This window comes from Vigna radiata, chromosome 3 (assembly GCF_000741045.1).
Source record: "Vigna radiata var. radiata cultivar VC1973A chromosome 3, Vradiata_ver6, whole genome shotgun sequence".
NCBI lineage: Eukaryota > Viridiplantae > Streptophyta > Magnoliopsida > Fabales > Fabaceae > Vigna > Vigna radiata.
Window position 1 is genome coordinate 9574781 of NC_028353.1, and position 27564 is coordinate 9602344.

The 27564-nt window shown below is 31.0% G+C and overlaps 5 protein-coding genes across 8 annotated transcripts; 3 read left to right on the forward strand and 2 right to left on the reverse strand.

The window, feature by feature from the left end:
* Positions 1 to 530: 530 nt before the first annotated feature.
* Positions 531 to 1052, reverse strand: LOC106757007 (leucine-rich repeat extensin-like protein 3). The gene has a single exon (XM_014639593.1). The coding sequence runs from the start codon at positions 1050 to 1052 to the stop codon at positions 531 to 533; it is 522 nt and encodes a 173-aa protein (XP_014495079.1).
* A 3351-nt stretch (positions 1053 to 4403) lies between these two features.
* LOC106757537 lies at positions 4404 to 4847 on the forward strand. Its single transcript, XM_014640207.2, has one exon. The coding sequence runs from the start codon at positions 4423 to 4425 to the stop codon at positions 4717 to 4719; it is 297 nt and encodes a 98-aa protein (XP_014495693.2). The 5' UTR covers positions 4404 to 4422; the 3' UTR covers positions 4720 to 4847.
* Positions 4848 to 5859: 1012 nt separating this feature from the next.
* Positions 5860 to 8950, forward strand: LOC106756785 (inositol 1,3,4-trisphosphate 5/6-kinase 4). Of its 3 annotated transcripts, XM_022779397.1 has the most exons (3): positions 5860 to 6159; positions 7353 to 7541; positions 7674 to 8950. In XM_022779397.1, the coding sequence occupies exons 2-3, from the start codon at positions 7371 to 7373 to the stop codon at positions 8808 to 8810; spliced, it is 1308 nt and encodes a 435-aa protein (XP_022635118.1). In that variant the 5' UTR covers positions 5860 to 6159; positions 7353 to 7370; the 3' UTR covers positions 8811 to 8950. The 3 variants fall into 3 exon arrangements, with proteins under 3 accessions (XP_022635118.1, XP_014494849.1, XP_022635117.1); XM_014639363.2 differs by having other exon boundaries at positions 5862 to 6159; positions 7353 to 8950; XM_022779396.1 differs by lacking the exon at positions 5860 to 6159 and adding an exon at positions 6166 to 6752 and having other exon boundaries at positions 7353 to 8950.
* Positions 8951 to 9225: 275 nt separating this feature from the next.
* Positions 9226 to 12710, reverse strand: LOC106757425 (uncharacterized protein At1g66480). Its single transcript, XM_014640094.2, has 2 exons — positions 11869 to 12710; positions 9226 to 9664 (listed from the first exon to the last, which is right to left on the reverse strand). The coding sequence occupies exons 1-2, from the start codon at positions 12430 to 12432 to the stop codon at positions 9569 to 9571; spliced, it is 660 nt and encodes a 219-aa protein (XP_014495580.1). The 5' UTR covers positions 12433 to 12710; the 3' UTR covers positions 9226 to 9568.
* Positions 12711 to 19782: 7072 nt separating this feature from the next.
* LOC106757066 (pyridoxal kinase) lies at positions 19783 to 27435 on the forward strand. 2 transcript variants are annotated; one of them, XR_002667388.1, is made up of 13 exons: positions 19783 to 19944; positions 20057 to 20159; positions 20519 to 20612; positions 20772 to 20876; positions 21359 to 21442; positions 21925 to 21998; positions 22272 to 22336; positions 23779 to 23842; positions 24749 to 24814; positions 25529 to 25585; positions 26309 to 26452; positions 26910 to 26963; positions 27174 to 27190. XR_002667388.1 is itself a non-coding variant. In XM_014639650.2 (13 exons), the coding sequence occupies exons 1-13, from the start codon at positions 19826 to 19828 to the stop codon at positions 27312 to 27314; spliced, it is 1071 nt and encodes a 356-aa protein (XP_014495136.1). In that variant the 5' UTR covers positions 19786 to 19825; the 3' UTR covers positions 27315 to 27435. The 2 variants fall into 2 exon arrangements, 1 of the variants encoding a protein (XP_014495136.1); XM_014639650.2 differs by having other exon boundaries at positions 19786 to 19944; positions 26309 to 26353; positions 27174 to 27435.
* The last annotated feature ends 129 nt before the right edge of the window (positions 27436 to 27564 follow it).

Here is a 27564-nt window from a genome sequence, read left to right on the forward strand (position 1 = left end):
TAGTTTCTTTAGAACTAGTTTTGAACTTGTAAGTAAATTAACTTTAATTTATAAAAAAATTACTAGTGTTTTCTGAAAAGAAAATTATCCAAACACAATGTAACTTCTCTTTGGCGCGGATAGAATTTGCCACGATATGAAAAAAGCGTATATAATGGAAACAAAATTAGAAAAGGAGAAAGGGAGAGGAAGAAAATGTGATTGTAGCAACTAATCTTTGGGCCATATCGGGAAATTTCACGCATAAATGGACTGGAGAGTCCATAAACCAATTGTCATAGAAACTCTTGAAAATAGTAGATATCCCAAAATTGGACTATCTATCATACATATTATAACCTGGTCATCCGGCCTGAACTAAATGCTGAACTGAAAACATGATAAGTACCGATAAAATCTTTGCAGCTAATATAAATTTTGAGTTAATACCAGGAAAAAAGATGACAAGGGCATGGGAATTAAACTGAATATGGAAAAAATAATCTGAACAAGAATAAGGAATGGATCAAACATTAAGACTGAACTTATTTTCAGAAGTATAGATTTAGCTTCATGATGTCATCCAAAAGTAGCGTTGCCAATGATATTCCTCCCAAACCAGCCAAAACAAGCAATCCCACAGCTCTGTTTTCAGCACCAGAGTAGTAATATACCCAAGTATATGGTTTTGGAACACCTGGCACAGGCACGTATACGAATCTTGGCGGCGGTGGCGGCGGCAAGGGGTTGCAGTTCTGAGGACATGTGGGATACTTAGGAGGAGGCGGTGGCGACGGTGGTGGCGGAGGTGGTGGCGATGGTAGTGGTGGCGGTGGAGATAGACAAGGAGGTGGAGTTGATGGTGGGGGTGGTGGAAGTTGCTCACCACAGGTGTCTCCACAAGGACATGATCCACACTTGATTTCAGTCTCTGCTGGTGGGGGAAACAGTGGTTGGTCTAACTTGTTAGATGATGTTATGACTTCTTCAACTGAATATGAAAATGAAATGCAGATAAGGAAGAGCACTATTTTAGACTTTTGAGGCCTCAAACTCAGTGTTGGAGAAGCCATTCTCTATGAGCAGTAGGGACTCGGAATTTACTTGTGTAAAGTGAAGGTATAAAAACGAATGAGAGAGAGAGAGAGACAGAGAATATGTAAAGAGGGGTGAAGGGGTTGCTGATGTTGTCTCCTCCTCACATAGAATGCACGAGTGTCGTGATAAGCAAAGATCATTGATTAGCATTAGGTAAGTTGGGTCATTTCTGAAATTGCGTATAGTATGAGAGTGAGGTAAGACAAACTTTGTTTGCTCAGTTATACGTGTTCTTGAACACTGTTTGACAGCGAATTACATGTGGTTGTCGTAAGTGTAGGGGACCTTGTAAGTGAGAATGGTGAATCTTGTATGAACTTTCTGGAGAGTTTAGTGAGAAAACTTCATTTTCTGAGAAGGGTTAATTTCTTTGTACAATTATATGTTCTGGCAAACAGCAATATAGTGGGTTCTTTATTCCCTACACTTTTGACGGTGCATAAGAATATTTGCCTTTTGCATAAGGTAAGGTGATCAGATTCAGGCAACAAGTGCACCATGGTTTTCTCTAACTCTATTCTTTCTGTTCTTTTACTTTCATGGCCATTGCATGACTTGTATATATATATTATAAGGAATTTCTAGCTTTTGTAATTTCCCTTACAACATAAAACCATAATTTTGTATTTAATCATGATCAAATCATATCATAATATATTACAAATGATAAGAGAAACAAGAAATGAACTGAGACTTGATCTCTCAATGACATCGTAACATGAAGTTCAAAATCATTTTTTTTTTCTGGGTTGACGTGTGCAAATCATACACTATTATCTCTCAAAATGAAAAGTATAAAGGGAAAATTAATCTTTCTTTTCTGGTCTCTTGACAATAGAATAGAATGCCTCCTTCACTTTGCATAAAGTGGGAAGCTGGCACTATTCTTCCCCTTATCTGACCAATTATTGGAATCTTATTAATAATGTAGCTTGCAATTGCCACAGAAGTATCTTCATATTATGTCTTTTTGCATAAATTTCCCGAGACAGATTAGCTTTTTAGCAAAGCTCAGCTTTTCATTTAAAATAACTTGTAGTTCTTGCTCATTATTTACCATGTATATGGTTTTGATGTTAAAAATATAGAAAAAATTTTATGTAAAACCCACTATTTGATACAATGAAAACTTTAACTTTTTGAATAATACCAGTGTGCTAAAGGCTTTAATTAACATTTTCCATTTACTATTTTGAAGCGCAGATGAACAGGGAGCACCATAAAATAGTTTATTTTGCTCCTTTGATATCTAAAAACAAAATGAAGTTGCATAATAAGGAAAAAAATGGTTTGGGGTAGAACATTAAGAAAGGAATCTCATGCCCGGAATTTAGAGTTAGAAAAGTGAACTCATGAACTTTTTCTTGGTTGAGATCAGCCATCCCTTTTATACCTCTTGATTATTCTTGGTTACTTCTAATTGTAAGCTTTCATTACATCAAATTGAGAAGGGGTGTGTCAATAATAAAATTAAAGAGGTCCAAAGTAATAAATTAAAAGTGCAACAATGGTTTTGATATTCTTAAAATTTATAATTTTTTTACATCAATACAAATTTATTGTAAATATATACCATATAACTCTCCATAATGCATATCTGTGTTGGTTTTTCACTTACATTGCTGCATAAAGACACACTTTGACACTCAGAATTTATTCTGGTTTTACAGATCATAAAGATGATGGTACCAGATGCTCAGTTTCATGTTCATGCCATTCATTATTTTGCATATATTTGGTACTATAAGTTTATTTGAGAATATATATATATATACATCTTAGTGGATTGAAGCGGTTGAGGAAGAAGACAAAAATCAGAGAATAGAGTCCATTATGAGTGATCATCAGCTCCAACTCCATCTTTGTCTCATTTAAATTCTGGCCCAACTCAAACTCTTTTTCCTTATAATTTCTGAGGTTAATATATAAATTTTGAATCTTAATATATCATGGTTTTTGTAATTAATGGTATGAACCAATCTTCCAGGCACATATAAACCTTATCTTACTCATCCTTCATTAAATGTACATTTTTTTTTTATGAAAACTGGCCTAAGTTTATTAGTTAAGAAGCCACATATTGTTTAATTTGGCCAATGTGTTATGTTACTTGATGCTATGGAAGAGTTAGCAGTCACAGAATGAAATTGTTGAGTGATCTTTTATTTTGAATGTTGTAAATAACTCAGAAAAAATGGTTAGAGTTACAGTTTGGATACCTCAGATGATATATATAAAAATATATTACTTTCTGTTATAATGACAATATTGATAGTCACATTCATGGTTTCTTTGAAAAGCCTTAACCTTATTTTCAATTAGAAACACCGAAGAAAATACAAAAAATAATGTAACATTATTTTTAGCAGCTCCTAAGAGTAGAGTACACGTATATTGTCGGAACTGTTGCTGTCACAATGCGTAACACTTATTTTAATAAAGTCACCATTAATTAAAATTCATTAAAAAAACTATAAAATCAATTAAGTAGAAAATAAACCCCGTGAAATGTTATGATTTATAATAGTAAATTTCTGTAAATATCTAAAAAAGTGTTAAACATGATTTATTTTGGAATTGATCATCAAAGGAATGGAGCAACATTAGCCCCTGAAGTGAATCTAATTCAAAACTATATATGAGGAATCCAAGTTTTTCTGCTTAAAATGTAAAAGAAAAAGGCTAAAAACTCAAGAAAATTATATATATCTTAAATGAAAAGTTGGTGAAGCATGAAGAAGTAGAAAAAATACAAAATTTGACTTGAGGAGTTAAATATATTTTTATTTTTTCTACTATCAAGTAGTTTTGATTTTGATTTTAGTCTCTCTTAATCTCTCTTTTAAAGTAAGTATCTTATTTTAAAAAAAGAACTAAAATCAAAACTATTATAAAGACTAAAAATATATTTAATTCATTTATTATATACATCCACTACCTCTATGAGTTAAATAATCCTCTCACCTTTTCTTATGTTTATCATTAATGTAATCCTGATTTAAATAGATACAAATTTAGATTTTCTACAAATACTACATATTTAAAAAACTTCAAACATAGGTTTTAAATTTGAGAATTAAATATTTTCAATTTATGTAAAAATGCAACTTCAAAAGTTTACTAATTGGAAATGATGATTAACTACAACCGCCTTTGGCAAGGACAATGTCTCAGAATATAAGACCTAAACACACAACACGTGTCTAACAGGTGAAGCATAAAAGTGACACGTGTAAAACACGTGGCTCATAAATCTACATGAAGTCCACCAATCACAAAACCCAAACTTATCAAATTCCTACCAACACTACACTTTAAAAGGAGACGAAGCTCTCCAACATCAACATGAGCAAAAATCCAAAAACTTCATCATCAACAAAATTCTCAGATAAAAACCCAAGACAATTGAAGATGGTCGGAATTGGGGTTCCAATTTGCGTGGAATGTGGGACGAGGAGCAACCCTTGCCGGTGCAAGGTGGTGGGGCCGACACTGGGGTTTGTGGCGTTTGCGGCGGCGGCGGTAGTTGAGTGGCCGGTGGGGGCTCTTGTCTATTGCTTTCGCCATGCAAAGGGTCGTAAAATTATGGGTCATCCCGCTTCCGTCATATACCCTTCAGTCACCAATGCCATCCCCATCTAATCAACTTTGTATTATTATAATTAAATATCTGTATAAAATTGTAGCTTAATCAGATTTTATGAATGATACCTTAATAGGATGATACTTCATCATCATAATACAAATTATAAAATACTTGAACATCTTTTTTTTAGGAGAATAATTGATGATCTTTTTACTTATCTGATCATACTTTTTTACTTACGTGATCATACTTGGTCATTATAGAATAATACATAATATTTTTTTCAATTAAATGAATCTTTCTTTTTCTTAAGATGATATCTATTCCTTTTTCCTTTATACTTAATTATCATTTTGTTAACCAAATAATACTCTATCATCATTTAACCGAATGATTCTTGATCATCTAATACTTGATATTTATCATCTTTTTACCAAATATATATACCAATTGCTAGCAAGCCATCATGCTAATAATTGAACTCTTCTCGACCCTCTTATTTTCCATACATATGGAACAAATTAGATGAATTTTTTCAAAAGGTTTTGAAAGTCCCATTAAGAGTCTATGCCAAATGAGATGAATTGAGGTGGCAGGGGTAAAAGTAGGAGGATTATAGTCAAACAAAGAAAATATGTTAAGTGACGCAATAAAAGAAAATAGGTTTTTTCATTTATTCTAAGTTCTTCAACTTAATAAAACTCATGACTTAAAAAGAAGAAAACATCATAAATAAGCATTTTAGTAAAATGATATGAGATTTTTTTTTGTATTTATAAAAAAAATGAAAGATAACATAGTAATATCAAATAAGTTAAAAAAAATAAGTTTGAAAATATCATTATCCTAAAATATATTTAATAATTGGACTAATATGGATAAACTTAAAACCATAAACAATTTATTTTTCTGTGAACTAAAATTGATTTATAACTATTTAAAATTAGAAAGAAACTTCACCCAAATGTTTCCACAAATTTTAAATAATAAATAAAGTTATAATTTTTAAGTCAATTTTAATTCATAAATAAATTTTAGCTATTTAAATGTTTATATAAAATCTATAATTTTAAATGACAATATTATTTATTCATATTTCCAAAAATTTATAACATAAAATAAAATGATATAATAATACATTTTTTTACCTTTATTTCACTCCAATAAAATAATTATAAAAGAATAAATTTTTCTATAAAAAAAAAATAAAAAGTCAGAAAGGTTAGTTCTATAGTTGAAAGAAAATATAGGAAAATTAAGAGTTTGATGTCTGAGTGTGATGAAGCCGCTTTCCTTTTTGCTTTGAAGAGTTTAGTGTTGTTTTGTTTTCCTTGCTGCCTTCTTCTTTGTCTTCTCCAAACACATTCACATATTAAAGTTTGAAACTTCTGATCTGAGAATGCACCGATTTTCGTCAACCCTTAATTAAGCTTCCAATTAGGAATTGGAGAGCCAATTCTCTCAAATCAGAGGGAGGGAGAGCATCTTTGTACTAGGTGCATCGTTCTTCTTTTCCTGATTCTTCCAATTTTGCCTGCATATTTGGATGTTCTAGTTTTATATTGCGTTTGATTCATCTGTTCTTGCTCAGTTCCAAAGTTTGTTTTTTTTTTCAATTTCACGCACCCAGTTTCACTTGGTATAAAAAATCTGCGAGAATTTTCCTAGAAGTTGCATCAATCGTCAAAAATAGAAACTTGGCATTTCCTATTTTGAGGAAATGGTATTGTTTTTTAGAATGGTTTGGACATTAAATGGAAATGAAGAGTAATGAAACATATTGTGGAATTACTCATGTCTTGGTGAAAAGGAATGGGAGTTTTGTGAAGCTTGGAATCTGGAAAATAGGATTTTTCTACTATATATTTGGATGAATTATAACTTCAGTCTATGTTGGCCTTGGGCTGAAAATCTCATAGAAGATGGTTATTACATTTAATGGTCCGCACTCGACGCCAAGCCATTTTATATCCTGTTATAGTGCATCATGGCATGGGATCTATTACTCAAAGTTATGTATGAAAGGTTGAGTTAACTAAGATTGGACGATCAGCTCTGCATGGTGTAAAAGCTTGCCCTGCAAAAACTGGTGAGAATGGGGCATGGGGTGGACTTAGTACAAGTGCTATTGGTGTTCAAAAGTAGTTGGAACCACTTCTCTAGGACGGGCATTTGACATTGATATCCATTTCTACTACTTTGCTTAGATTGTTTCTTGAGAACCATAGATGAAGAATAGACATATTTGAAAAAGGGAAACAGAAACTGTCCTTTCTGCTGAAGGATATGATACAGGAGCAGTTGATTTTTCTTTTTTGAAGTATTCTTTGTTATAGTAATCAGCAAGCAGGATGCTTCCCCATTTTCTGATAAAAAGGAAACTGAGTGAGATGTGGTTGTACTTGACATTTAATCTTTGCATTTAATTTACGTTTTGACATAGATTTTTAGGCAATTGGTTATATTAAACATGGAAACTGAGTAAACCTTGTATTCTAGGTGTCTCTCTTTCTGAATTGTTAGGGTGGTTTTATGGTGTTCGTCGTTGTGAACCTAATTCAATAGATTGATTCTAAAGTTTACATATATCTGCATATTGCATATTTGGTGAAATAACTACATCACACTCTTCCACTTTCTATGTTTTTAACCTTGTAATAATTATAGTTTCATTTTTTTTTTTGGGTAGTTCTGCATCCACTTTCAGATGGGTGTTGTGAGAGGGGTGATATTGGATGAATCAGTACTCTTGACTGAAAGTGATGTTGATCAAACTGCATCTACTCTACGACCAGGGGCTGAGTCTCTCACCCGGATACTCTTCCTGTCCAAAATCCATAGGGGAATTGCTTATGGCTCGGGTCTTCTGGACGACAAGGTGAGCATTCTTAAAAGAACTGCTGATCTCTACTCACTTGATTGCTTTGCTTTAAATGACTCTGGAAGTGAGGCTGGGCCTGGATGGAGTAATACTGATGATGGCAGTGTTATTTATCTTATTTCTAATAAGGTTTTCTCACCTAAGTTAAGCCGCTATAATTGGCTTATTGTTGTTCTGAATGTTGGAGGCGAAAGTTCATGTCACGATCCTAACATACTTCAGATTGAAAGCTTAGAAGAATTACCATTGACCATATGCCGCATAAATAAGAAATTAATCGGAAACAATGCTGTGACTGTGGGTTACACAATGAAGCCTTCGCGTGTGGAAGATTTTGCAAAGAGGGGTGCATTTCCTTTGTGTCCTACTCAACAGGGGTTGATGTTCGTACCTCTCATGTCCAATTTGTCTTTATCATCTCAGCTGAAGGATGTTGACATAGTTCTCCACAAAGCTACTGATGAAATATTATCTATTGAAGATAATAAACCTACTTTTACACAGAACATGCGAGCGTTGCAGAAATATTTGGATCAGCACCCGGATATATGCGTGATTGATCCACTGAGTTACGTCTATCCTTTATTGGATCGGCTAGAAATTCAACAAGTTCTACTTGGCTTGGTAGAACTGAACACTGAAGGCAAATGTCTCATCAGAGGGGCCCATTTTAGTAACGTTGATAACTTTGATGAATTTGATTTTGCAACTGGACTATCTGAAGCTAGATTGTCTCTTCCATGCATAGTGAAACCTAAAGTTGCTTGTGGTGTCAGTGATGCACATAAGATGGCAATTGTTTTCAGGCTTGATGATTTTAAGAATTTAAGTGTTCCTCTTCCTGCTGTTATTCAAGAATATGTGGATCATTCATCCACTTTGTACAAATTTTATGTCTTGGGTGACAAGATTTTCTATGCTGTCAAGAAGTCAATACCAAATGCCGATATTTTGATGAAATCATCTAGTGGTGATGAGCTCAAACCTCTTCTGTTTGATAGCTTAAAATCTATGCCCACTGCTGACAGTATCACAAGTAATGAGTCTATTGACCTTAAGTTGGTTACAGATGCTGTAGATTGGCTTAGGAGAAGGCTTCATCTTACCATTTTTGGCTTTGATGTTGTGATTCAGGAAGGTACTCATGACCATGTAATTGTGGATGTAAACTATCTCCCATCTTTTAAGGAAGTTCCTGATGACATCGCTATTCCTGCTCTCTGGGAGGCCATTAGAAATAATTTTGACTGTAGGGTGTCTAAATAATTATCTGTTTGAACTTTGGGACTATTTGACATGTAATAATGTCAATGATTGCATCAGACCATGGATTAGGCAATCGATCATATCAAGCTGAAATGAGATTGAACAACTCGTTATTGCTTGTTTGAATTTTGAAATACTTACACTTGTTATGCAGTCTTAATGTTTCTTCTGCTAATTGATGTTATATAACTTTTGAAAGAAAGCTTTGGGTAGGATTATTGGTACTTAAACTGTTAACATGCGATAGATTATGTGGGTTATACTAGAAATACTTAATTTCACTTTTGATTTCTTACTTTTTCAATTTTGCAAGTTTTCATTCATATTTTCCGAATTTGATATCGTATTATTTTAATTGTCAAACTTTAGTTGATCTGTTAAATTAAATTTTAACATTTTAAGAAAATCGTAACACTAAGAATATTAGTGTCACATTAGCATGAACGTGTCCATGTTATATAAACATTAATTATAAATGGTCTAATATTACATAATCAAAATAGTGAAGGGATCAAATTCGTAAATTTAAGAAGGTAGAGACCAAAATTTCAAGTAAAACATTTAAAAAAGCACTTGTCTCTAGAAAATACATTGCCAGATTTGACTACAGTGGGGAAAAAAATTACATCTGATATGGGCACTGGTAATCTATAAATGTATAGACATGTCTATGTATACAGGCTACAGATTTTAGGAGAAAACTAAGTTGTTAAAGAAGCACCTAACATACAAATGATGGCTTGCTTCTGCATAAATGACTATCTGGAAGGGCTGGTATAGACAAGTGACTTTTGAGGTGCTGCTGATTCCTCATGAATTTCTCCTTGTTCTACTGGACTGAAACTCACCCTTTTCTGAAGAAAAAAAAAAGAACATTAACTTTATTCCCTGAAGAGTTACAAATTAACTAATTAATACGTGTGAACAAGATGCAAATATTATAAGCGAATTAAGACCATGAAACTTTCCATACTTTTTTCTTTGCCAACTTGACATTCAAGCAACACGTTTCATCGAGTTGCTACAGACAACGAGTAAACTAGGAATACTTATAATGATTCCTAGTGCTACATTTCTCGGCATAGTTGCTGAAAAACCGACAATGTTGACGTTTTGGCATGCAAACTATTACCCTCATGAATTATGGCAGACAATGATGCAGAAAGTGCTGCCAAGTGTAAAAATCCAAACCACAGTAGACTTTATATCACGAATATATATATTATATAAACTTGCTTCTGAACATAATGGATGAAGTGCCATTTTAGTTTAGCGCGTATATACCCTTTACTTTCAAAACTATATTATTTGCATAATAATTACTGTGAAGACAATTGTTGAAAGGTGCTTTATATTAAAAGTAATATTAAAAAAGTTAGAAAATACCTAACAAATTGCATTTCTTCAAATGTTACAAGTGAGAAGTATGATTGATGACTAGTTTTTACTGAAAATTAAAAATTGAATGAAATTTTTTTAATCATTTTTTTGGTATAGAAAACGTAAACATACGACTTTAGATGGTTTCACTCTTACCAAGTTGGTATGAGTTTTAGTTCTCAAGTTATCATTCTGTGGTAAAATCATTATTTGAAGAATAATCTATGTAAGATGTTTAATTTAATGCACAACTGTGATTTGACTTGTAAAAAACAAAAAGTTATTACAACAAACACCGACTGCTGATGGTATCCCACGTTTGACTTAGAAAATATTTGCATCTTTTTGGTAAAAAATGAGAACATGTATAATAGGGCGAGGGCATGTTATGTTACTCACCATGTAAGATAACTTGAGAAGAAACCACAGAAAAAACAAAAGAGAAAAAACAAAAATAAGAAGAGAAGGAAATCTCGTAAACAACGTGGAACACCCAAGTCATGACTGAACGCATCATCCTGAGAAGTTTAAACTTGCAATATATTTTTATTTCCCCAAACACTATCATTAGCATCAGCAAGCTAAAGTTGATTGCTACTGCTATCATTAACTATAATTTCTACTCATAAAAATTAAACTATAATTTATCTCAACTATGCTATCCTTCACAACTTTTTAAACTTGCCACTATTTTTATTCTTGAGTTAGAAAATGTCAAAACTTAACATTAAAATTTGATTTTTATTGATATATATCACCTTTCAGGTAGTCAACTAGAAAAACTGCCGATTTGGAATGATGAATCACAGAATTTGTGTTTAGTAAGATAAATAAGAACAACTCAATCTAATATATCACATCATTTACTAAAAATTTAAGAAGTCAGTTGGAATATACTGCCAATATAACTACAAGTTATTTACCATGCATAATAATTTATTAACTTTTATTGCCACTTCTTTAAAATATTTGGAATGATTTATGATTATTAAAAACAACAAATTTACACGTAAACAAGCGCTAAAAATCGAACTTGGTTATGTGTGGTTTTTAAGAGTCTCAAGTTTACAAAATCAACATTAAATTTGTATTAATACGGTATTTTGGGTAATATTTAATCCAATTAATTCATTGTAATCTTTTCTTTCTTCAAAAGGGAAAAACACAATGATGCAAAAACTCTAAATGATGGTAAGTAAGATCTTTACAGTCAAAAACATATAACAAACAAACTTTACATGTTAGGAATTATTCCTCCCCCTTCTTTTTCTTTCTTCTAATTCTTATACTTACGATATTCTCTAGTCCAATCCTTAGAGTTGCGAATGTATATTAGTTTCAAATTAAAAGATAAAACTATTAAATAATTATATAGAAAAAGGTCGAATCAGACACAACCTTGATCCTATTCTGATGAAATATACGATATAAATCTTCTTGTAATAAAAAACCATTATTATGTTAAATGAATGTTGAGATAAATTGTTCAGCGAAATTCACTAAAGATAGGATCGTGTGTGTGTATGTACGCAACAAAACTTTAGTGCACGTCCATAGCAACCAAAGTATCCAAACAGCCGAAAAAGATCACCAAAACATTCAAACAAAATGTCAAAGATTGGATAACACAATTCACAACATTAAAATAATCGAACAAAATTAAACAAACACAACATACCCTTTGTGGTTTCCGATTGGGAAGCTCCTTTTGGGCCTCCACCACCGTTGCGCCACCATCCACGGCGGCAGCATTGTTCCCCATGTACAAACTTAAGATCTTCTCCGCCACCTCGCCCCCGTCCTGGCTCTCCTCCATGAGCCTCTCCAACTGGGCCTTGGGCACTCTCATTCTCACCCTCGTGGGCCCACTACTACTGTCTGGGCCCGGCCCATGCTTCACCACGGCGAGGTCCGAAACGGAACGTTTCGACAGCATCAAGAAATCAAGCCTATCCTTGGCGTTCATGCCACGGATCCCACTTGATCGCGCCCTCCTCGTCAGTGGCTCGGGCCGAACCTTCGGCAACTCCACCAAGAAATAAAGCTTCTTGGGTCTGAGCTGATGGTCGGGCTCCAAGGGCTTGGCCCGGGGCCCGAAGTTTTTTACCGCTTGAGAGTCCAGCAGAACGTGACCGGGGTAGTCTTTAACGACGTCGTTTGCTCTAGCCGGAGTCTTGAGCTTGAACGTTTCACCATCTATTTTCATCACCTTTGCTCTTTTTCTCCCCATAGCGTTTCCCATCGATTTTCCTTCACTTTTCTTTGATTGGAATTTGTTTGTGATTAATTTCGACAAAGGCTGGCGGTGCTTCTGCTTTTGCTCTTTATATCGGTATTATACATAGGTTGTGTCTCCAATTAATAAGAAGTTGACAAATTACGAGGTTTCTGTGTGTGTGTGTGTGTGAATTAGTGAAATTTTTGTAGAGATTCCATACAAATAAGGTAAGAGAGGGTTCATCTATAATAGTGGTCTGAAACCATTCATACAATTAACGGGGGACAAACTTAAGTTTGGTGGGGTTTAATTTCACTTCCATGGGACCCCTATTAAAGCAGCAATAGCAAAGACTTGATTTTTTTTTTTAAACTATGATTCAGAGTTTTTCTTATTATTGAGAACCAAAAAAAAAAAATACTAAAATAATTTTGTTTCGTTTTATCTGACTCGCTCAAATTGAACAAAGCTTATACTTTCTAAATGTTCAAAGTCTTTTAAAAAGGTATTAATTGTGTGAAAATTAAGTAGTTGATCCTTTATTTATGATCAACCTGCTTCCCAAAACTAATTCGTTAAAGATTTTTTCCACGAAGATGACGGAAAATGTCATTACCCTTTATAATATGATGTGGAGCCAAAGCCAAACTTCAAATCTTAATCCAATTCTTGTCTTTCCATTTTAAAAAAGTGACCTATATTGCATAATTGATTTTGTCTAGATCACTACGAAGAAAACAGCTTCGGTATATAGTTTTTTAACTACCTTAAATTGTTGAAACCTGTGATCTTCATCAAATAAAGCCTTACAGTTTTTGTTGTTTTAATACTATTTAATTATGAAATCTACGATGACGATGCAACAAGCTATCATTAATTAATCGACCAGAATATATTATTTGAAGTTTTTTTTTTTTTTTCAATAAACTTTCTTAATTTTAACACACAGAACTACGCATATGTTGCATGACTAGTGGCATGCTAGGCAACTTTTGAAAGGGATAAAGCGCTTTAGAGGCCTTTTTAGATTTTCAACTTTTATTAAGATATATACGTCTGTTTCATAAATAATAAAGGTGCTCACACAGTCACACTTACATTAAATGGTTCTGTCCAATTTAGACTTTCAAATTAAAAACAGTTTCTTTCTCTCTTTAACTTTCATCAGTTTTCGTACGCCTTCTGTCAGCAAAGCCTTCATTTTTGTGGTGTAATTTATCAACTCACTTGTATTAAAGAGTAATTATAAGTATGATAACATTAAGGGAGTAGGTATATTTATCATTGATTTGATCATACCAGAAAAATCTTTTTTGGTTTGTAAAATTTGATTTGGTATAACCATATTACAATAACTAAATATTTCAAACCATTGATCAACAAGAAATTATGGTTATTAAAAATGTAGGTGCTATATATGATGCTGGAAGGCTCAGAAAACCGAACCTTTGACCGAATTGGTAACCAGACATCCAAGTCTAGAGACAAATCTGAAGTAATCTCACCAAACAACTACTCTTATGTCTGTAGTTACAACTAGTCTTCTAATAAGCAACTAGGTCGAATGAATAAGACACACATGAAACGATGTTTAAATACTAGTCTTAACTCATATGTTTAAATACTATTGTTGTCCGAAATCACGGTAAGTTCCTATGCATTAATCGACTAAAAATACCATACCATGTGATTAAAAAAAGCTTTTTACCCAAAGCTTTCTGGCTGAAATAGTTTTCAGTTAGAAGAAACATTAACTTGTTTAGTTTTAATATTGGAACATCCCTATTTCAACAAACTAAAACCTACCAACTACGTTCATTTCAACAAGCCTGAAAAATATGTACCAAAGAAACCCGAGTAGGGACATGGAGGCTTACACCTTGGACCAAACCTCAACCTAACCTCAATGCTACACCTTTTAACGTTCACTTTATAGTGTGTAGTCATTGATAAAGGTGAGAAAAATATATGTGGAAAGCTATAAAAGTTGAAGTCTAAGACAAAAATTCAGAGGAGCACGTGAAATTATGAAATTTGTGAAAGTGAGATGGGATTGGTAGGAACACGACCCAACTGCATCTCCTTCGTAAAATGCTTTCTATGAATAGAAGTTACCAAATATTGCATGCACTATACGTATCAAGGGTGCACAAGGTATTCATTAATGAAAATGTATTTTTAATATTTTTTTCAACAACTTTTTTATAATAATTTATTTAATAATTGTGATTGGTCCGTTTTAAATATATAAACCAATAAAACAATAACACTGCTGTCAAAAAATTATTAAAATTTTTTTGCATGATCCATTCATTAAAGTAAGTTTATTCTCTCTGTATAGTTCTGTCGGCACTAAAACCATATGAAGCCGTGACCAATTTATCTGAATTTAACATCATATATAGTTTAATTATAAAATTATATAAATATAACAGTAAAGGATCATTTTATATCATTATAAGTATAATAATATCGTCTTATGCCAAATATTATCTATTAAAAATATCGCTAATGCAAAATTTTAAAAATATAAGATTAAATATCAGAGTTATCATGAATAACAAGTTAATTTAAACCCGTCTTTAAAATACATCTGATCAAATTTCATAAATGAATATGTGAAAAAATGGTCCAACAATTATTTATTAGTATATTTTAAAAGAATATATCACAATAATTTTTGTTTACAAATAAAATATAAAATAATTTTATATTAATATTATTTTTTTTACATTATTTAAGTGAAAGAAACTTTTAATAGTAGATTTTAAAAAACTTAATTACATATTATCGAGTGAAGTAAGTAATAGTTAGGTCATTTAACCACAAACTCCATTGGTTTATAAAATTAAAGTTATTTATATCTTATTAGAAATTACGTCTTGCAAAAAATCGAGACATGTTATATATAATAAAATGTGATTATTGTACCAGTATTTTTAGAATATATATATATATATATATATATATGTCATAGTCGTTCCACAAATTTTATATAAAAACCATTTTAACAAATAGCATTCAATAAATATATAATCATCAAAATTCTAAACTTCAATAAACATAACCTAATTATTCAAATTTCACATTTTTTACTCTCACTCTAAAATAAATCCATATACAATTACTTCATTAAATAAAATTCTCTTATCTTAATTTATGTATGTTTCAAAAAACCCGGTTTATAAACTTAGAAAAGTTAAAAAGTCATAATTTGTTCCAAAAGTGCTTTATTTATCACACACCAAACGTATTATTACGAATTTATACTAATACAAAATGAATATAATAAACTTAGATCTTACTATGCAGACACATGCAATAACCAATAAAAATAATAAGTTAGAATTTAAGAAAAGAGAAAAAATTACTTGTAAATAAAATTTTAATGCGTCAAAATTTATTCTTATTTCTCTATTGTCTTATGGACTCTATCTAATAAAGGGAAAAAAAGGATAATCAACTCCAAAATCTTCTAAAAAAGTCACAATTACATAAGAAAAAGTTAAAGTTTTATGTCTGTGTTTCATTTCAATATGTAAGTAGTGTATTTAGAATCCAAATGTATTTTTAGACATAATTAAGAAAGATGCATGCGCTTTTTTTTAAGTGTTTTACTTATTGTTGGAAGTAAAGCACTTACGAGTCAGGTCAATTAAATAAATGTTGTCGAAAATTACTGATATGTAGGAAAATGAAATAAATAGTAATTAAAAAGAGCCTAAGACCATTTTAATTTTTTCAAAAATTATTATCGATTGTTTGGTGAGTTAATGACATGATAGGAAATACATATCTGTTTTCCATCATTGTTATAGCTAAGTTTAATTAATTATTATCTTTTTTAGCAAATTTGTCTGTAGATTGAATATAATTTCATTTCAAAATTTTAATTTTTTTAATCTAAAGCATAATATAGAAATTACTTCATGTATCAAGTTAATGAGCCAGTATTAAAAATTAAAAATTCCAAAATTCTTTTTTTTTTACGAGAACGGGCCAACGTCTTACAAAAGAAAGAAACTTAAATCAGACCAGATCTCCAAACCAATAAAGTACAGGAAATAGAAAATATAATTGAAAATTATTCTATTTCTATTCATCTTTTCCATTTGAATTTGTGTAGAACAGATATAAAAATAGGAACTTTTTGTACTTATTCTCATAATAACATATATAAGAAATAAGACTATAAAAATAATTATACATAAATAATACTTCAATAAAAAAATGTTATTTATATTTAATTTCTATATTTTTTTAAAAATAAATCAATAGAAGATACTTTTTCTAATTAAAGGTTATTTACTAAAATATCAATAAATAACGTTTATTTGAAAAGTGTTGTATATTTTTTATTTAATCACCGTTTTATTATGTAAAAGTAATTCGAATTATGTAAAAGGGTGTTTTATCCTGGATCTTCAAATTTTCAACTTTATCATTTTCATTAAAAATTAACTAATTTCAAAAACTGTTAAAATTTTAAAACTTGTAATCTTAACCGAATTATGAAAATCAATTAAAAAATTTACAAACTTTAAAAACCGTTAAAACATTAATCAATTTTAAAAAAAGTCGGACAATGTTTTAATTGAATTTCAAAAACCGATTAAGTAATTTTTTTATTTAATTTTTAAAAGCTGATTACGATTTTTATTTTTATTTTATTTTAGTTTATTTTTTTATTTAATAATAATATTATTATTATTATTAAGTAAAAAATAAAAAAGTAAACTAAAATGAATTTTTTTAAAAAAATAAGAACCTTAATCATTGGTTAAAAGATTTACTTAACCTATTTTGAAGAAATTTACTCAACTAATTTTCGAAAGGTTAAAGCTCGTTGACTTTCAAAAAATCGATTAAGGTTTTTATGATTTTTAAAATTTATAAAACTCTTAATCAATTAATAAATAGAATTAGAATTTTAGAGGCGAAAAAAAAAAGTAGAAAAATACAAAATAAAATACTTAAGGTAAAAAGAAAAAAAAAAGGTAAATTATTTTAAATTTTAACTTTTAAATTATATAAAATTATTAGATGCGATAAGAATAGGTTGTGATGAAAGACGTTTATAGTTTGATATTAATTAAAAGTCGTTGTTGAATGAAGGTGAGAATTTTGCAGCTGATGGCAAGAATGACGTACATAACACATCCACCGGCAGTGGTGGATTCTGACCTTCTTAGGAAGAAGTAAGAAGCCAAGATGAGTAAGGCATTGTTGTTATTATTATAATGAAGAAAATGACCAAATTAAATGCTATCCAAAATTTGAATCAGTTAACGGCTAAGCCCTTAATAAGACCACAGCATTAATAATTTGGGTTGATTTTATATTGGAAGTAACAATCAATATTCAATTCACATAAATGCTGTGTCATAATATCCTTTATTTTAGTTTTGTGCATCAGAATTCACAACTTATAAGAAATTTGAGACACCAAATTATCATCAGAATTGCTTAAAGGCATGGTGGGAGTTTTCCGATTTGGTAGTGCAAAAGAAAACATGGGGTGAAGAAAGAAATCACATTTTTAGATCATGGGCTTCAATGTATTCATTTTTAGAAAGAAAGAAATTTGCGCCCAATTTGCATTCAGATCATGGGCTTCAATGTATAAAGCCGTTGGTTGTCATATTTACGCCGAACTCCTAAAAACATTTTTAGGAGATAAAGTTAGAAAAAATAAAGTTTAAATTAATTTATGTATAAAATAATTTATAATAATTCATTTATATATATTTTAACTTATGCATAAATTAATTTCAACTTAATAATAATTTTATCTGTAACTGAATTATTAAGTATTTTTCTACATCGCTAATGGATGCTCGTAATCACCGACATGTTTATTAACAGGTTTTGTGAGTGAATAAAGGATTTTGTTTTATATAGTTTTTTCATTATTGGACCTGTGTTATACTATCAGTTGCTTACTTAAGTAAACGCCATTTTCACCTATTGGTCCAGCTACCATTTCTGATAACATTCATTTGAATGGGTGGTTTCTTGTTCAGGTACATTTTATAAATAAAAAATAGCCACCTTCTTTTATTCTGTAATTAGCATTTCAAAAACTAAAATTTAGATTCCAGTATTCTTATTAAAGTTAAAGATATTTTTCTATTAAAAATATTTTTTAAATGTTTTTTAGAAAAATATTCCAAATTTATCTAATATCATGTAAATGTAATAATACGCGGTCATTAGATCTGAATTTTAAACAGAGATTCTATAATGGTAGAAACAATAGGTACTAAGAATAAGTCATCGAAAAAAAAAAAAATTCAACGTGTCCCTGGATAGATAACATACATACTGGACTTTCACGTGCCAATGATTTGGAAATTTCTGATCTATTACATTAGATGAAAAATTAACCTCATATTTTTTTTTTTTTATTTTGAAAATGTTATTTCAACTTTTTTAATAATTATTATATAAATATATTATTAATTTTTTTAGTCATTCTTATAGTTATTTAATGTTATTTAACCTGTATAATGTATTTTAAATTTTTCAAAACGATAAAATATTTATATTACTATTATGTAGAAAAATATCATACGTTCGGAAGGTTACAAAATCATTTTTTCTGATTTTTCAAAATTAAAATCATAATGTGTCACATGTTAATATTATACGATATTGATACGCAACCCATTAAATAATAACTATGTAAATATAATAATTTTTTAATTTTATTTAATTAAAAATATGAATCAACCAATTAAATATTTATAGAATATTTAAGTAAAACAATTGCACCAAACTATCCTTATTAAACAGTTTAGTTCAGTTTTTTTTTTTTTTTTTTTATTTCGTTTAACTCAGCTATACGTTGAACTAAATTTTTGCAAACCATACACAAGAGTTGGTAACACAGATTGTTTGCCATGTTTTGGTCAGCGTCCGTTTTTTATTACGTGTGAAACAATCTCAAGTTTTAGAAATATTTATAATTAAACTCAAAAAGGAACTTTCAAACTTAAATATAATTATTCGATATTTTAATTTTTAAGAAAGAAAGAAAAATTTCAGGAGAAGAAAAAGAAGGTAAAGGAAACAAGACAAAGAAAATAAGAAAAATACAAAGTTAACTCAAGTAATAATCCAATTAAAGTTAAGTTAGGCTGGAATAAAAAAAAAAAAACTTAGTTAGTCTCAGAGAAATTTAAACCTAACTTGTACTATTTTTCTAACATGAATTATTTTCACTTTTATTTAACCAAAATTATAATATTTTTCATTAAAAAGAAGGCCCTTGGTTACGTGAGAAAATGTGGAATCTCTTGGCTTTGGTGTGGTGTGGGAGTAGAAAAGTAATATATGAAAAGTGTGATCAACGTCATCTATTTCATTTTTAATTTCAGAATATTGGATTATAATATATGAATGAATGAAGTAACGAATGAATGTGGACGGAGGAGTTGGCTGGCTTAGCGTTGAACACTGCTCCATGCTGTTAAAGCCTTCGCTGCTCTTAGACCAATCCAACTTCAGATTTTCCCTTGAAACTCGCATTTTCCGGTAAAATTACTCTCACACAACTCTCAACTTTTTCAACCTCGCCGCACTTGCTTTCCATTTCAATTTTCATCTTCTTCCACCGATTTCCATTTTCTTCTCTCTCAATTTCAAGGGCAAGAAACTCCACCAATTCATACATGGCGCCTCCAATCCTCTCCCTTGCTCTTCCCTCCGACACCGGTCGAGTTCTCAGCATTCAATCTCACACCGTTCAGGTTTTTCTCTTCACCGTTTACTCCTCGATTGCTTGTTTAATACATTGAATGTTCGTTTAAGATGTCACCGACTGCTTCTAGAATGAAAGAATATTGTTGCCTACAGTGAAATCATTGCATTGAGCTGTTCTCATAACAAGTGTTCTGGAAAAAAGATGATAACGTTGATGTCTCTTAACATGCATGATGTTTTGGATTGAGAAAAATGGAATTCTTGGTTTCTTCTTATTGCTAGTAAAATTCTATGCAACTATACCTTTGATAATTGGTATTAATAATGAATTGAATGTCATTGTCAGTTGAATGCAGCTGGCTAAGTACTTACCTTGACATCGTGGCTGCTTGTTTATTATTCTTAGGGGTATGTTGGCAATAAATCGGCTGTCTTCCCTCTGCAACTACTGGGCTACGATGTGGATCCAATTAACTCTGTGCAGTTTTCCAATCATACAGGCAAGCCGAGTCCTTAATTTTTCTTTCAGTCTCTCAAGACTGAGGCCTCATATATGCTGTGATGCCATTTTCAATTTGAACGAGTTTAGGTGTGGTATGCTATACTTGTCAAAGTAATACTGCAGTAATGGTTTAATAAATTTGAGGATTATAATGCAGGATATCCGACGTTTAAGGGGCAGGTCTTGAATGGACAGCAACTCTGGGAACTAATAGAAGGCCTTGAAGGAAATGAATTATTGTTCTATACTCACTTGTTAACAGGTATTGCAAATATTGCCCTTTGTACTTTAGATTGTGAACTGTATGTCACTTACCTCATGAACGCTATTTTAAATAGGTTCAGCAGACCGCTGATTGAAGTTTTGCCACAATATGCAGCAATCTATATTTATTAGACGATGTGTTTCTTCAAACATTTCTGTTGCTCTTAATGAAATGCTTCAATTTTTCTTATTGAAAGTATATTAAATTATTTCCATTAAGTGTCTTATTCTTTAGTATGTCTGAATTCTTGTGTTATTGTTAATTTATTCTTCTGTTTTTTTGTTGACAAGTTTCTCTCTTTCAAAATCGTTATTCTGTATTATTGTTGAGTCATTCTGTAATGTTTCCTCTTTTAAAAATTCTAATTTTTATGACTTCTATGATATACTTTTGTGAACAACTATAATATTGTCAGTTGTCTTTAATCACTATCCTGTCAGTTTGTTGCAATTTTGTTCTGTTCCCTATTTCAATTTCAGGTTATATTGGTTCAGAGTCTTTTCTCAACACTGTTTTGCAAGTCGTCAACAAACTTCGGTCAATAAACCCAGAGCTTATCTATGGTGAGAATATTGAAGATATGGGATTGTTTAATATTCAGATAAAGTTGTGCTGGTTATCCTATGTGGCCTTGTTCAATTTTTGTGATTTCTTTTATCATTTTCAGCTTTACTTTTAACTTCAGGCCATGTTATATTGACCTAGCTTTTATGAATAATTCGAAATTACTAGAAGGAACAATGAAAAAACATAATTTAAGTCTTTAGACATACACGGAGAAATTGAAGAGAAAAGTTACATCCTGCTGTAGCCAACAGGGAATATGCTTTTTTAAGTAACTAAAGTTTGTGTTCCATATGGACAATGTGGTTTTGTCATTATTTTTAAGTGTTGACAATTGAAGCATAGGGAATATGATTTCAATGTTTTTCCTTTTTTAGTGTTGGGCACTTGAACCTAAAGCTTTTATTTTACTTTTTATTTCTTTTTAGAGAATATGTATATATGTACATCTGCATTTAATAAAATTGTGCTTCCTTGACAGTATGTGATCCAGTGATGGGTGATGAAGGAAAGCTTTATGTTCCTCAAGAGCTAGTATCAGTCTACCGTGAGAAGGTATGACTGTTCTATAAAGATATTTCTGCAGGTGTGAGGTAAAAATAATTTATACTATGTAGTCATATACAGTGTAACAAATTAGAAAAACATAAACTTGTTCAATGGAACTATTGTATTCCTTCACTTATAATTTTAAATTATATAATTACTTAGTTAACAGGTTCCTGTTTTTATTGGATGATGCAGGCATACTTCCCTCTCATGTATCCCATTTTTAATTTGAAAAGCATATTCCTAGTTTTAGCGTCTGAGTAACACATATTTTGGCAGGTTGTTCCTGTGGCTTCAATGTTGACTCCCAACCAGTTTGAGGCAGAACTACTGACAGGTTTCAGGTATTTATATAAGAATTAATATTGCTTAATTTTTTTTAGGTTCCAGTCATTCCTTTTTCTGGTTTTCTTTCCCTAGTGTATAGATGACAGCACATCGATTTGGTTTCCTTTTCTGTTCAATACAAAAAGTCCTTGACTAAGTTTTGGGAGTAAAAGATTAATGTTGTTGAGATTAAGTTATAGAAAAAAACCCAGAATGAAGTTATTTGGTGTTCATATGGGGCTGTATGATATCGATACTACTATTGATTTGCTTGCACTTGAGAAGGATCCATTTTGAGTTACAAGCGTTCTTTTCCTCTATTTTTTTCTTTATAATTAGATACTTTTTTGGTCCTAATATTTATTTATTTTGTTCAATTTGGCTCCTCAATTTTCAAAAGGCAACTATGTATCCCTTTCAAGGTTTAATCAAGTCTCTCAATTTGTTAAAAATGCAACAATATGACTCTTTCATTTATTGGAATTGATCATCCTAATATTATAAATTTTCGCTATGCGTTGGTTGTTGGTTATAAATTTTATGAATGCATATATCTTTTAACGAATTTATTGCTAATTGGATGGAAAGTAGTCACACTATTACCTTTTTTTAACAAGTGAGGGATTTGATTGAATATTTTATTAATAGTGAAACCAAATTGAATAAAATAAATAAGTATTGGGACAAAAAGGATAATAAAACCTTTATAGTTAGGGAGAAAGAGGGGAGTTGGCCTCATTATTATTATCCATGGGTTTTTCTCATACATATTGATGCATTTTGTTTGTGCCGGGTATGGATATGCCTTTATTGAGGTAAAAATCTTGGTAGCTTTTGGGCTTAATTACTTTTTTAGTCTCATAATTTTTTTTTGGGTTTTCAATTTGATTCCACTGTTAATAAGATGTTTAATAATATTTTGAAACGTACAATTGGTAACAGTGCATAGTAATGGTTTACAAACAAATGACGTTAATTTGTACCAACAAAAGAGTCACATTGTTGCATTTTTAAAAATTGAGAGATTTAGTTGAATTTTTAAAGGGTTACACTGTTGCACTTTTAAAAATGAAAAACTTTATTAAACCTTTTATTGCTAGAGCGACAAATTGAAGAATATACATAAATAATAGGATCAAAAAGTTAATTAAACCTAGTTTTTAGGAATGTCCAGTGTGTGCTATTGCTTTGTCATGAACCAAAGCATGCTGGCATTATTGGAAATATTTGTAGTTTGCCATTCATGGAAATGATTGGGTTTAGATCCAACATCCACCTGCAGATTATCTTGTTACTAATGTGTGAGTGATTGATAATATATTTTCATCAACGAGAGGTAGTTTGTGGTTTTTTAGTTGTTTTGATTTTTCTTTATCTGTCTAGTTCATATGCATTATATTTGAGCTTCTCCACATTGTATCTGTTTTGCTTTCTAAGTACTCAAATTTCCTACTCATAGGATTCAGTCTGAAGGACAAGGTCGGGAGGCCTGTAGGCTTCTCCATGCGGCTGGGCCTTCAAAGGTTTGCTTCTATTATACGTTGAAAAACGCCGTTCTTTTTGGGATAACCTATTGATGTAAACTTTCTCCTTTCAACATAGACTTGTTTTACAGGTCAAGACTTTTCCGTTTTGATCAGTGTGGGCGAACTGTTTATTGCTTTTGCTGTTGTCTTAATAGCGAAGGACATCTGTCTTGAGTTTTAACCTATTAGTCACAAAGTTTTATACTTTTTCTATGTTATGCAAATTGATTTCTCAATTAACTTTTAAGATGTTCTCAGATGTTTTGATTCTAATACTAAAGAAAAGATTCACTAATTGGCTCTGCTGGAAAGTATTTCCTATTTAAGAAGAACATATTTGTTGGGAACCAACAATTGAAAGAAAAATAAAAGATGGATTTTTATCGAATACTCTTTGTTTAGAGGTCTTGATATATCATATTAACAATAAAAAAAGTGCTTGAAATAAGATTCCCTATTTGACAAGGGTTCTTCCTGCCTATAGCTATGAATTCCATTGGACCCAAAAATGTACATTGGAAGAATCATGAGTCTTCTGATATCAATAGGTTGATTCTTCCGCACCTTTATATTCCATAAGTAGAAAAGATTTCAGGATGAAAGAACAAGAAATAGGAGAGAAATCTCTCCTCCAAGGGTTTTTCCTTCTCAATGGATTTAGGATTTCTCCTTTCTCAAAGAACCAATGCTCAATTTACAATAACAACAAATTTGCATCTCTACTATCCTTCCCCTCTTTATATCTAATTAACCCATCTCTACTATGCTTAATGTTCGTGTACTTTAATGCCAAGAAATTGTCTATATCTGATGTCACTACTCGATAACTCTTTCTTTATGATTTTCCACGCCGTTGTTTTGACTCTTTTATTCTCAATCATAGCTGACGTACTTGCTCTTCAGGTTATAATCACAAGTATAAATATTGACGGGAATCTTCTTCTCATTGGCAGTCATGAAAAAGAAAAGGTGAATTAATTGCTGCTTGTAATTCTTTTTTTGATGGTAATATTTTTATTTCTATTTTTCATTGGCAGTCATCAAAAAAGGTGAACTAAATGCTGCTTATTATGCTTTTGTTGGTGGTCATATTTTTATTTCTTATTGCAGATATATACAAGGTATTATAGAAATCAAATTTACTAAATTTTCATATTTATCATGCACAATCCGTTTGCTTATGGCTTGAGCATCTGCAGTGATTTGAAAAATCTGTCTTCCACAATTCCATAGTTTTCTGGAAGGCAAACTGACCTGAGTGGTTCAACTAAACAATGGTGAATAGTTTAGCTGCATGGTTCAGTTTGTACCTCATGTTATAACCAAATGAAGCTGAGTGTTGCCATTATGTAGCCAATCGAGTAGGTAGTTCATATAATGGTGGTTAGAGAGAGGTGAAAATTGATCGACAAACCACATCGTTATGACATTGCAGCTTGCGACAATGTGATGAAGTAAAACTCAATGTACATGCATATTGGACCTGTTAAAAGCATTTATGTATTGTACTTTGAGAATAATACACTATTCAAGTAATGATGTAATATGTGTCAATGCATAATCATACAAGTTATTGGATTGAATATTAAATATTATTAAATTACAATAACGAATAATTCGGTGATGATTTTATTCTACATACTGTTCTCATGGTGACAATCTAACTTGTATTATCTTTGATAGGGAGAACCTCCCAGACAATTTAAGATCGTGATTCCAAAAATACCAGCTTATTTTACGGTATGAATATTCTGTAAACACTTTTGTTTATAGTTTTTACCAATATTTATCTTTACAATATTTCTTATGTGAATGGGAAATATTTATTTGGAGTCGAACACAGCTAATTCTGCTTGGACTATACAATGATTTTGCATCTGAATCTATGGATTATCAAAGAATGTATAAATTTATTTCCATAAATATATCTGACCTACACGTGTCTTCTTCATTAGCATGTAGAGCTCCAATTATCATGTTTTCCTTGCCTACATAGGGTAAAATACAATGATGACATTTCATCTTGAAAAACGGTATCTTCATTTAAGTAGCTATATGCTCCTTGGATAAATAGAGAAGAATGCAGTGATTAAGAACTCATCTTCACCGTAAAACACTGTGTAAACACTTCTTCAAACTAGCCAACAAAATATTTCACCTTGTTATCATCATTACCCATCTAACAAACTAGCCTTGTTTGACTGTTCACATGGTTCTTTATTAAAAAATGCACGTGCAACCAACAGAACATCCAACGTTAATTGCTCTTAATCGCTTTAACCTGGTGCTCCTTAGACAGTAAGAAGTTTATCCAAATCCCAAAAGATAAACAGGAAAGAAATTCATTCAGTAAATTTTCTAACGACCAACTTATAAATTTATTATCTTAATTTCTTTGATCGAATTCTCTTTAGATTCAAACATTTAGTGAATAGAACCTTAACTATTTTCTTATACTTGTAGGGAACAGGAGATCTGATGACTGCACTTCTTCTTGGTTGGAGCAATGTATTTACCTTTATTTGGGAGTTATTACTATAGTTTGATGTTACCAATGTTTGAAATTCCGAAATGCGGTGCGTAGCGGCTGGCTCCAAAAACACTATAGTGAGACATCGTATAGGGGGATAAGTTCTATTTTGAAATTTTTTATAGTTTATATTAATGTATATAATTTCAAGAATCATTAAAATTATTCTAAATCAATAACATTCATAATTAGCAACAAAAAGACAGGTGTTTTTAAAACACGAGTAAACACTAGCAAAAGTCAAATGCAACCTTTTCAAGATTGGAATTATCAATTCCCAGTGTTCTAAATTAAAGTCTTTTATATCGTTTTCGTATTTAATACATACATGACGTTTTGAAAATTGAAATCCCACAAGTAACACTGAAGAAAAGCTCTGATGTATCTGTTCTAAGGTATTAACCCGTTATAGCACCTGCTGTTTGGTCCTCTACAACCCTGGAGCCGCTACACACTGCTACAACTCTATAGTGTGCTATTTATAGCCCTGTGTCATCTTACTAGTAATTTCGTTTATATCTTTATTTATTTCAGAAATACAGAGACAACCTTGAGATTGCTGCAGAACTTGCAGTGTCAAGCTTGCAGGTATTTATGTTCTTGATGTGTGTCATTGATCTTATTGTTTCTCCACTTCTGATATTGTGATACTAGTACTTTTGAGTCAATAAAGTCCTTCTATCATTCAAAATATTTTGAATGGTTTTTATATTACTTCTTACGAGCAACATGAGGACATGAGTGAGCCCACAATTTTTAATGAATAATTAACCGTTCAAGCGTCACCAAAATGTGCAGGCACTTTTACACAGGACGCTCAGTGACTACAAAAACGCTGGACATGATTCCCAGTCAACCAGTTTAGAGATCAGATTAATTCAAAGCCAGGATGATATTCGCAACCCACAAGTCAACTTTAAAGCAGAAATATACAGCTAAAGTGGCGATTTAATTTGAACATGTATGTATTAATGTGTATTATTATTAAAGGATGAAGAGAATTATGATAAATTGAGAAGGAAAGTTTATTTATTTGTTTTTTATTGATCAAGTTTTGAAATGGAAAGTTTTAAAATCGAATGATTAATAATATGATGAGAAAGTAAAAGAAATAGAGTCAAACTATTAAAAATTCTTATATATATATATATATATATATATATATATATATATATATATATATATATAT

Coding starts and splice junctions, on each gene's coding strand:
- LOC106757007 (XM_014639593.1), bottom strand. CDS start 1,052: ATGGCTTCTCCAACACTGAGTTTGAGGCCTCAAAAGTCTAAAATAGTG.
- LOC106757537 (XM_014640207.2), top strand. CDS start 4,423: ATGAGCAAAAATCCAAAAACTTCATCATCAACAAAATTCTCAGATAAA.
- LOC106756785 (XM_014639363.2), top strand. CDS start 7,371: ATGGGTGTTGTGAGAGGGGTGATATTGGATGAATCAGTACTCTTGACT.
- LOC106757425 (XM_014640094.2), bottom strand. CDS start 12,432: ATGGGAAACGCTATGGGGAGAAAAAGAGCAAAGGTGATGAAAATAGAT. Junction 9,665..11,868: donor CCAATCGGAAACCACAAAGG/GTATGTTGTGTT, acceptor TTTTTTCTTCAG/AAAAGGGTGAGTTTCAGTCC.
- LOC106757066 (XM_014639650.2), top strand. CDS start 19,826: ATGAATGTGGACGGAGGAGTTGGCTGGCTTAGCGTTGAACACTGCTCC. Junction 20,613..20,771: donor GCAGTTTTCCAATCATACAG/GCAAGCCGAGTC, acceptor ATTATAATGCAG/GATATCCGACGTTTAAGGGG. Junction 22,337..23,778: donor GAACTACTGACAGGTTTCAG/GTATTTATATAA, acceptor TCCTACTCATAG/GATTCAGTCTGAAGGACAAG.